At 57.1% G+C, this 10,040-nt stretch overlaps 1 protein-coding gene across 1 annotated transcript; it reads right to left on the bottom strand.

Annotated features, from left to right (window-relative positions):
• Positions 1–3,728: 3,728 nt before the first annotated feature.
• EFNB3 (ephrin B3) lies at positions 3,729–9,097 on the bottom strand. The gene is made up of 5 exons (XM_023193240.3): positions 8,473–9,097; positions 5,960–6,252; positions 5,680–5,772; positions 5,467–5,571; positions 3,729–5,038 (listed from the first exon to the last, which is right to left on the bottom strand). The coding sequence occupies exons 1-5, from the start codon at positions 8,592–8,594 to the stop codon at positions 4,629–4,631; spliced, it is 1,023 nt and encodes a 340-aa protein (XP_023049008.1). The 5' UTR covers positions 8,595–9,097; the 3' UTR covers positions 3,729–4,628.
• Positions 9,098–10,040: the final 943 nt, after the last annotated feature.

Below are 10,040 nucleotides of genomic sequence, written 5' to 3'. Positions count from 1 at the left end.
AACACATACACACACACACACACACACACACACACGCACGCACGCACCCCTCGGGCTGAATAGTATCCCTCAGCTGCCTTTATTTGGAAGAAGGGCAAAGTCTGAGCTTCACTATACGGCTCAGCCCCAGGACAGCCTCAATCCTATGCGGTTTGGGGATGGCCGGGGGACAGCTCTCGCTTCTGTGGTCCCAGCCCTCTCGGTTCCTTTACTTCCGCTCTGCCTGACTGCTCTGGACTCAGCGAGCAGCTGTGCCACAGCCCCCAAAAAAGCTCAGAGCATCATCCTTGCCCTCCCAGAGCTTAAACTTCAGTCGAGGAAAACACAAGTCACAGACATACAAGAAACAAAAAGCAGGGAGATGGGAGACTGAGTAAGATCAACTTCCTTAATGTGGATCCCAGACCCTAAGTGACTTACTCCCCTCCAGGCCGAGGCTAGGGAAAAACAAGACACAGCTGAAACATGCATGTGGTGGTGACGTCCTTCTTACTGTTCCCAAACACACCACGATCTCACCTCTGTGCCCGTGCACTAGCTGTTCCTCTGTCTAGCATGCCTTTACCCAGCGTGCGTGGCTTACTCATGTCTCATGGCTTAAGGTCCTGATCAACAGCACCTCTTTCAGACGGACCTTCCTGACCTCCTCATCTAAAGCAGCTCCAGGCCAGGCGCGGTGGCTCATGCCTGTCATCCCAGCACTTTGGGAGGCCAAGGCTGGCGGATCACCTAAGGTCAGGAGTTCGGCTGGTCAACATGGTGAAAACCCAACCCTACTAAAAAAAAAAAATTAGCTGGGCGTGGTGGCAGGCACCTGTAATCCCAACTACTTGGGAGGCTGAGGCAGGAAAATCGCTTGAGCATGGGACGTGGAGGTTGCAGTGAGCCGAGATCATGCCACTGCACTCCAGCCTGGGCAACAGAGGGAGATTCCAAGAAAGGGAGGGAGGGAGGAAGAAAGGAAGGGAGGGAGGGAGGGAAAGAAATTGCAATCAAAGAGAAAGAGAGGGAGGGAGGGAAGGAAGGAAGGGAGGGAGGGAGGAAGGAAAGAAAGATGTTACTCTCCATCCTCCTCTTCCTGTCATTCTGTTTTGTTTATATCCCTTTTCACACCTGTAGTTGTATTATGTCATTCCCCACCTAAATGTGGGCTTTGTGAAAGCGGGGGCTTGGCCTTACTCACCCTGTCCTCCCAGAGCCTCAACCAGTGCCTGAAACAAAGTAGCATTTAACCTGCTGCTGAGTGAGTGAAGGAACAAACCAATGAACAAATGTCTTCCTGTGCCTGTAGTCGTTTTGGTGTAGTTGTTACTCTAAGAATATGTGTATTTGTCCCCACAAAGCAAATAGGATGCCATGTGTTATTCTGCGTGGAAGTCACCAGCATTTTCAAATAGCTCGAAAGACACCCAAGTCACTACACATGTGAAAGGCTGTTGGTCTTATGCTGTTCGAGCGGGGCTGTGGGGAGTCTCTGGATGCCAGCGCTCTGAGGGGGGCGTGTCCCAGGCGCTGTGCAGTCTGTGCTGTTCCTCTCCCCGGCTGTGCATCTGTCCCCAGGTGTCTTCCGGTCTCTCAGCATGTTATGATGTCTTAGCTGCTTTGGTGAGGTGCTTGTCTGTCACGGAGACTATTTATCCCCACGTCTCTTCCCTCTTGTCTCTCCACCTGTGCCTCTAGATGTAGGTGGAGGGGGAGTGTCCCTGAGCTCCCTTGCCCCTCACACACCGCCCTGCCCCAGTCTTGGACCCCTCCCTTTCTCAGTGGGCCCTGTTGCTGGGCTCTGGGTTGCCATAGTGACGGTTGCCAAGTCCCTGAGGCTGATAGCCAGCGATGGGGCTGTCGGCTCCATCCACGCGGGAGGCTGAGGGGGGCTTCCCATTGTGTAGAAAAGGGGATGTTGCCATGACAACCAACCCCCACTAAGGGGCAAGGACCAGCCTTTCCACCCCCCACGAGCCTCCCCACCTCGGGCAGCTCCAGTGTGGGCTCAGAAGGCAGGAGTAAATTCCAGACAGCCCAGCACCTGGTCTCCCAGCTTTCAACTCCCCTCCTGCGGTGCCTGCACCTCTCAAGACCCAGGCATCTTGCTCAGACAGGGAGGGGGAGGAGCGGGGGTCCCACAGGACAGAAGAGAGGAAGGGGGACCCCTTGACCTCCAGGCAGATGGGAGACAGCGGGAGGGGACCTAAAGTCAGGGGAGGGGCAGGGAGGGCAGAGGTTGTGACCCCTGCTGACTCGCTCCAGTGATGCTCCTGACGGCTGCTTTTGTGGTTGGAGAATGGGGCTAAGTCTAGGGGGCTGGACACCTGGACTTTTTCGGGGAGAAGAGCCTTGGTTATGGGTATACAGGGAGCCAGGGGATACGCAGCTTGATGCCTGGGTCCCTGAGTCCTTCCTACTTCCTTCTGATCAGCCACATCCCTTCTCCTCATGAGTCCCCAACAGCAAAACTTCTCAAGTGCCTTGGGTAGGGATGGAAGGGAATAGACTTCAACACGTGAACATGTTCTTACCGCTTTGATCCTAATTGCGACTTGCCCTGTCTCCGGTGCTTTGGCTTGGCAAGACACTCAGACTGTCCCCATGGACGAACTGGCAACCCCACTCCTGCCTGCGTTACTCTCTCCCTCTCCTAGAGATGACACCTTCCTCCGCCTTCTCGCCCAGCCCGTCTTCCCCTCCCCAAGCACTGCCGACCTCACCACTCCAAATTAGCCCTATCTCTACCCATCCCCCTTGGTTGGTTTCATGCAATCCAACCCTTAACTAGAAAGCCATTCTAACCAAGCCTTTGCCCCAAATCAAGTCTAGTCATTCTCCAGCCTTCTTGTTAACTTTTGAAGTTTTTTATTTTTATTTTTTTGGTTTTTGTTGTTCAAATTTCCCTTTTACAGTAAAACTATTGAGGTGACGGCATACCCCGCCACCATGGCAATATCAACTTCCTGTTTCCCAGAAGGAGCAATTAGAAAAATCAGGAAGGAGCTGGGAACTACAGCACCAGAGAGGTGACTTGACCTCTGGTGGACAAAGCAACCATCTTGGCTGGTGATTGAGGTGGCCGACCTGGTGCCCAGCAGCAGCTTTGATCTAATAAAACTGAGCTGGGAGGAAACTGAGGCAACACCCAATTGCACACTAGAGGGCAGGAAGTGGTATCAGCTGGTCACTATGGAAACAGGCCTTTGCTAAATACCACCACCATCAGCTAGACCAGCCAGTAGGCCACCATTTTGGTCACTAAGAAGGAAACTGTGTTGAGTCTGAAAGGAGTCAGAAATGGAGGATGGAATGAACAAGACAGCCATCTGGGTTACTCGGGAGAACACATGGATTCTTGGGGTAGTACTGTTGATGAACAGAGATTATACTGGGATATGGAAAGGAAAGAACAAGACAAATTGGGCCTGCCACAGCACATGGCAGTCATCTTAGCTGTCCTAAAATCAGCACAGAGCACAAGGGAAGGGAGATCTTGGGAAGTGCCACTGAAGACTGGGAAAAGTCCTTCTCGGTCCACCTCTATCCTCTTACAGTCAGTAAGTTCCAGCTTCCTCCCGAAAGGAAGTTCTTCCCGCCCTTCTTCTCCACAGAGTAAGAACCATCCGCCTCCCACCCCCCGATCCCCCAGACTAAGCCACTTGGAGTTCCAGCCAGACCACTTCCTGTTTCAGAAGTGCTACTTCCTGTCCTGGATGAAGGCACTTCCAGTTCCTGCTGCACTGCTTCTGCTACTTCCCAGGCCATTTCTGTCCAGGCCTGGTCACCTCTTGTCTGGAGCAAGTCACTTCCGGTCCCAAGTGGCCCATTCAGCATCAGACCAAGTCCATATATGTCCTGACCGGTTCATATCTTGCTATTGGCCACTGGACAAAACAGGACACTTCTTCTCATGGTAGCTGTCATGACCCAACCGCCCCAAATGGCTGGAGTAAGTATGTAGAGGCCTGGGCCAGGACAGAGAAGGGAGCCCTGCTGCCCATGGCCTGAGCTGGGGTGGAGTGCCAGAGCCTTCCCCATAAGGCCCCCATTTTTGGCAGACTGAGGGGAGTGGTTGGTTTGAGAGGTCAGAAGGGGAGCTGAAAGCTAAGGGGAGAAATGCTTTGATGCCCCCACCCAGGAGATGGGAGAGGCACAGGATAAGAAGCCAAGAGGGTGAAAGGAGATGTTGGGGGGAGGATGCTAGGGAAGAAGAACAGACCTAGAGAAGGGAGGGAAAGAATAAGAGATAGAGAGAAGAGAAAACTGTGAGAGGCAGAAAGAAGGCGGTGCCAACCAAAAGGTGGGCTGTTCCCGCCCCTAGCTCTGGGTGGGTGAGGGGGACAAGGATGCCTGGGTCATGGTCAGAGAGGAGGCTGAGCCTGTGCTCCTCCCTAAGGAAATAGGATCCAGGGACACTGAGACAGAGGGGGACACCCACGGCCAAATGGGAGGGCAGGAGGTGGGGCAGTGGGAATCCTAAGGAATCCTAAAAGTGGAGACGAGGACAGCAGCCAGGAGGAGTGAAGGGGCTGGGGGAGCACAGGGGGCCGAGGAGATGTTAGAGGTGTCCCTCAAACCAGGAATTAAACTGGAGGAGCACCCCAAGAAGGGCTGGATTCAGGAGAGTCACATGACAGAAGCCCTCATACCTTATAGTAGATGTTTGGAGGGCTCTGAGGGGGCCCATCCTGCACGATATACACAGGATGCCCATAGTCACCACTCACCTTCTCATAGTGGGGACAGAAGGGGGGATCTGCAGCCCCACTGCCCCGCAAAGCTATCCCTAGCTCCCCAGGCTCAGCCTCCCGAGGTCCCATCCCACCTCCACCCCCCAGGCCCAGAGACCCTCCCCTCCCGAAGGAGCCAGGACCAGGGTGGCGACTCTCCGAAGGCTTGGCCCGCCGTCTCCGCCAACACATGGCACCCCCAGCACCTGCCACGCCCAGCAAGAGCAGCGCCAGCCCCCCTGCTGCCCCAGCCACTGCGGGCATGCTGGGAGGGGGCAGAGGGCCTTCAGCACCCCGGGAGGTTGCATTGCTGGTGGGGTCACCTGGCAGGGAAGGGGTGAAGGAGGAAAGAGGGGGAGGGACTGAAGGAACCACCTGGGCATCTGGACACCCCAACCCTGGGGGTCCCCATGGGCTTCCCTTATAGGGCCCAGGCCCCTTGGGGACCCCACCTCCCCTCCCCCGCCGAACCCCGCTCAGAATCCAGGTGTCCAGCCCTTCAGCTTCCTGCCACGGAGTCCTCCCCACTTCTCTGACAGCACTGATTGAAGCACTGACTTGGCTAATTAGTTCTAATTGAGTCTTTTCCTCATTTGGCTTCCATTCCCCTCCCACCCTCCCATCCTCTCTTCTCCTCTTTCCTGTATCACCGCCCCCAAAACTGAAGAGGGAGGGAGGGTGACAGCAGGGCAGCTGGGGTCTGAGAGCAGAGGAAGCTGGGGAAGGTGGGGAGCTAGCCCCTGGTTCCTACCTGGCATGTTCTCCTTCCCAGGCTCCAGGCTGTGGGCTGCCCCTCGGTCTCTTTCCATGGGCATTTCAGACACAGGTTTTCGGGGGGCAGCCCCTCCTCGGGGACCTGGAGATGAGGAAGGCCCAAGAGAGGAGCTGAGACAACTGCCCCTGACCATGATCGTACTGCCCAACATCGCTTCGCGCCCAGGAGGTGTCCCCCAGCCCCACTCACTTTGTCCCACTCGGAGAAGCACCTTCATGCCTCTGGTTAGGCACACACCTCCCTGCAGGCTCTCCAGGCCCTCTCGGGTCCCATCCGATGTGGCTGGGAGAGAAAAGTCAGAGGAAGAGGTTGGCACTCCAGAGTCTAGCCCCAATTCTGGCCCCACGCCCTGGTGTGAACACCGCCTGAGGGCACTGGGATCTCCCTCTGGGCTGCAAGGGTCCCCCTCCCTCTCTGCTCAGTATCAGGAGCAGCCCCCCACTCAATCGTGCCCTCTGCCCAGCAGTACCAATGATGTAGTAATCATGGTGCGAGCGGAACTCGTGGCCCCAGAGGTTAGGGCTATACTCCTGGAACTTGATGGTGAAGCGGAGATCCAGGTCTGGGCGATCACAAGTAAGGAGGAGGTTTGGGGCAGGGGGTGCCTCACAGCGCCGGCCCTGGGCACCCCCTACCAGGTACAGCTTGTAGAACTCATAATTAGGAGAGGAGTGAGGGCCAGGAGGCCGGGCCCGGGGGCAGAGCAGGTCTAGCCGGTCCCCGATCTGAGGGTACAGCACATAACCACCCTCTGCCTGGAACCTATGGGGAGGAGGGTAAGGTGGACAAGGAAGAGATGTCAGAGGCCTGGCCCCCAGAGCTTTCCTCCCCTCACCCTACAACCTTCCAGGACAGCAATTCTCAGCTCACGCCTACCCGCCTTTGTCTGAGTGGAAAGTCAGTTCTTATAGAGCAGGCACCAAGGACTCTGTGCGTTCACATTGGAAGCAGCAGGAAGCCAGGCTCAAAGGTCTCCTGCCCCTTGGTGTGCCCAAATGCACTCTTCAGCCCGCCCTCACCACATGCACACTGCCATCTCCCGCTCCATCACCAGCCCTGTTGCCATGGCAACAGGATGCCAGTTACCAAGGAGCTGGCCTCTCTGGAACCACACAGCCCACCCCTCCCAGGTGATTTCACTATTCCATGGCAGCCAACCATGGGGGCAGAGCCTCCCCTCCTCCAGGCCACCACTGAATTTCAGGGATTTCGGGGCAAAGGGCACGGGTCAGGGAAGGCCTGTGTAGAGGGTGGCCCAGACCAGTGTCCTAAGTTAGCCAGCTAATAAGATAGAAGGCAAATGCCTGGTTTGGTCATGACCATCAATGGGGCTGATAGGAACCAGGGTCTAGGGAGCTGCTGCCTGAGTCATTCTCCTGCTCAGAATCACACTGGGTCTTAGACTTCTGGGGCAAGTGCTTATTGCTTTGGAAAGGAAAGGAGTTGACTTTTCTAACCACAACCAACACTTTTCACCATCTCCTTGGCCAATGCACCCAGGCATCCACTGTCCCCGCACAGCCACAACTTGCCAACCCCTGCAGCCCCTTCCTGGACATTAATAGCTGAGACAGGGTCTCAGGACTGGGTCCCAGGGAGCTGCCACTTGATATCTTCCCAGACTCCCAAGTGTCCCACTCCCACCCCACATCCGAAAGAACCCCCAGGACACCCTAACTCCCTTTTCTCTACCCTGTGAAAACAAGCTTAGGTTCTCAAGCTACACACCTGATACTCACATTGCAGCTGGGAGTTGGCGGGTAGGTGACTGAGTACAGAAAAGACATTGAGATTATACCCAAAGAGATCCGGGAAAAAGAGAGGGAGGGATGGCAGGGCAGAGAAGTGTGAGGGAGGCTGGGAAGTAAAGAGAGGAACAATAATCCTAGCTCTCCTTTAATGAGCACAGAATACATTCAAACACCTGACCGCTAATACTCATAATAGCTGTAAGGATTGAGGATACAAACTCAGAAAGGTTAAGTGACATGCCCAAGGCCACACAGCTGAAAGCGGCAGAGCTAGGATTAAGACCAAGGATTTGATGAGCTCCAAAGCCCACCCGCTTCCCATAGCCTCACACAGTCTCCCCAGGGAAGTAGGAATTTTTCAAAACACAGAACTCTTTTACGAGCGGGAAGTGGGATCTGCATGCAGGCAAGGGACCTCCTGAAGGTTCTGTCCTACCCAGTGTGGCTTGAAGTTTCATCTGACCCCTGGCCTCTTTTCAGAGCAAAGCAGGCATGCCACGGAACAGAGGGTCTGACAGAAGAGTTTGCAGCAAAGATCGGGGGAGGAGGCAATGGAGTCCTCAGGACTCCAGATGCAAAAGGGAAGGAAGGAGGGTTCGGGGGCTCGAGGCTGCTTCCAGAAAGAGACCCACAAGCCAGGAAAGCAGGAATATGTTCTGGCTGGGAAATCGTTCAGCCAACAGTTCACCGACCCTCTGGCTGTGGCGAAGAGTTGGGAGACAGACTGTGAAGTGAGTCAAGGAGCCTTGGGGAAGTTGTCCCCAGAGCCCCCAAATGGAACCCCCTTGCCTTCCATCTCGGACGCCCAGTCCCTCTGGGGGAGGGAGGCACCCTGCCCTGCCTTCCCTTCAGCCACTCGCAGCACCTAATCTGCAGCTCTCTCCTGAGAGCTGACAGTAACCAGGCTCCCTCCAAGCCCAGCCCCCGACGCAGGCCTCCCACAGATCCAAATACCCACCTCACTGCCCTCCAGGCTACCCATGAACTTTCTTCTCCTTGCCCCTTTGGGGTCTCCAAACTCCTGACATCCATAGCACCACCCGCATCCAGCTCTGCGTGGGACCCGGAGTCTGGCTCCCAAGATCACCTGTCTAGTAACTCGTCACACATCAGAGCGCCAGCACCTTCCCTCCCGCCTCCTCCCTGCCCACAGAAGCCAGCCCCCAAGTCCCCAAAACTTCCCTACCCACTGCCCTAGGATCTGGGGTCTCCCCAGCCGCAGGCCGCTCACCTCTTATTCGCCGAGTTCCAGTAGACAGGCTCCAGGCTGAGCCCAGACACCAGCCCCCAAACCCCCAGCAGCAGCAGGGCCCCGACTCGCACGCCCCCCGGCCCAAAATGGGGGGGCCCCATGACCCCGCCAAGGCCTGGGGGGCGGGGCACCAACTCCCCCAAAGTCGCTCACCCCCCGGGGTGGCTGCCTTGGCTGCCTGGCTCTTCAGCCCGGACCACCCCAGTAGCTGATGCCCCCAGCGCCCACGCGGACCTGCTTCCTGCTGTGCCCGCGCCCCCGCGGCAGAGCGCTCAGCCCCACCAGAGCCCTTCCAGGGGCCGTCTGCAGGCGCCCTACGCGCCCCCAGCCCACGCGCCAGCACCCCGGGATCTGTGAGCCCGCCTAAGTGGGGGACTGGGGGAGCCGGGGGCCGGGCGGGGGCGGCATGGGGCGCCGGACCAGGGAGCAAGGAATGGGGCGCCGAGCCGGAGCCCCAGCCTCGCCAGGATTGAGGGCAGCGGGCTAAGGGAGGAAACCAGTCCCGAGCCCAGGAGGGGGGAGTTAAAGGAGAGGCGGGGATGGGGAGAGGATGGTGGAGGGAAAAACCGGAGCTGGAGCTCGAGGCGGAGCGGGCGGCAGCATCCCGCGGCCCACGCCCCCCACACCTCCCTCACCTTGCGCACCTCCCGCCCGCCGCCCCGCCTCAGCCCCCGGCGCGGTCTCTCACGCCCCCTTTGTCTCTCTGAGCCTCTGGCTCCGGCTGAGTTCTGCCCGGCTCCCCTCCTGCCCTCCGATCGCCCAAGCTGCTGGAATCTTCCTCTCTCGAATCCAGAAGCGCTCTCGCCCTCTCCACCCCGAGGAACCCACCCCTTTCGCTCCCGCAGCCTTCTCCTCCATCCCAAAACAACACCGCTGTTCCCGGCAGGTCTGGAGAGAATAATAATAACCTTGAAGGCTTGGCACTTTACAAACTGCGGCGGAGCTGATCGTCACGACTACCTGTGTGAAGTGGGAGGGGCAGAGCTAACGATCCCATTGCAGAGATGAGGAAACTGAGGCTCAGGGAGGCCCCATGACTTGCCCAAGGTCACACAGGAAGTCTGGGATAAAGCTAGAAACCAAACCCAGGCTGCGCAACTCCCACTCTTGGGGTCTCCTTTGTCACCGCTCAATGGACCATGTGCTGTTGTTACCTGGGGGGTAGTGAAAAATAAAGAGTTTGAGGGATACACTTGGGCCTTTCCTAGATGGCTGGGGGGGAGAAGCGGGGCTGGGAGAAGGGGCGTACCTACAACCCCAAACCGGCACTGCGCAGGAAGGGCTGTTTCCAATTATCCTGGGGGAAGGGAGGAGTTGCTTTTTCGGGTGTAAGAGCCCTGGCTTTCAGCACCTCTGGGCAGGGGTGACATTCCTCTCCCTCTCAAGCCTCCACAGGCCTTTCGTCCCTTCCCTTTGATTGTGAGGTCTAAAATCACATCCCCTGCTGGTGGTATTTCTTCAAAGTCCCCCCATTCTCAGTATTTGGGAAGGTGTTGGGGGGAGGAGGGAGGAGTCACTGCTTCAAATGACACACTCGTCCCCCCACC

This window comes from Piliocolobus tephrosceles, chromosome 16, assembly GCF_002776525.5.
Source record: "Piliocolobus tephrosceles isolate RC106 chromosome 16, ASM277652v3, whole genome shotgun sequence".
Lineage (NCBI taxonomy): Eukaryota > Metazoa > Chordata > Mammalia > Primates > Cercopithecidae > Piliocolobus > Piliocolobus tephrosceles.
Note: the sequence above shows the minus strand (reverse complement) of the source record. Positions and strands in the feature narration are given on the sequence as shown.

What these genes read in the sequence shown, in the direction of transcription:
- EFNB3 (XM_023193240.3), bottom strand. Translation starts at nt 8,594, where the DNA reads ATGGGGCCCCCCCATTTTGGGCCGGGGGGCGTGCGAGTCGGGGCCCTG. An exon ending in GCTTCTCCGAGTGGGACAAA is followed by an intron (nt 5,572 to 5,679) that starts GTGAGTGGGGCT and finishes CCTCATCTCCAG; the next exon opens with GTCCCCGAGGAGGGGCTGCC. An exon ending in TGGGAAGGAGAACATGCCAG is followed by an intron (nt 5,039 to 5,466) that starts GTAGGAACCAGG and finishes CTTCCCTGCCAG; the next exon opens with GTGACCCCACCAGCAATGCA.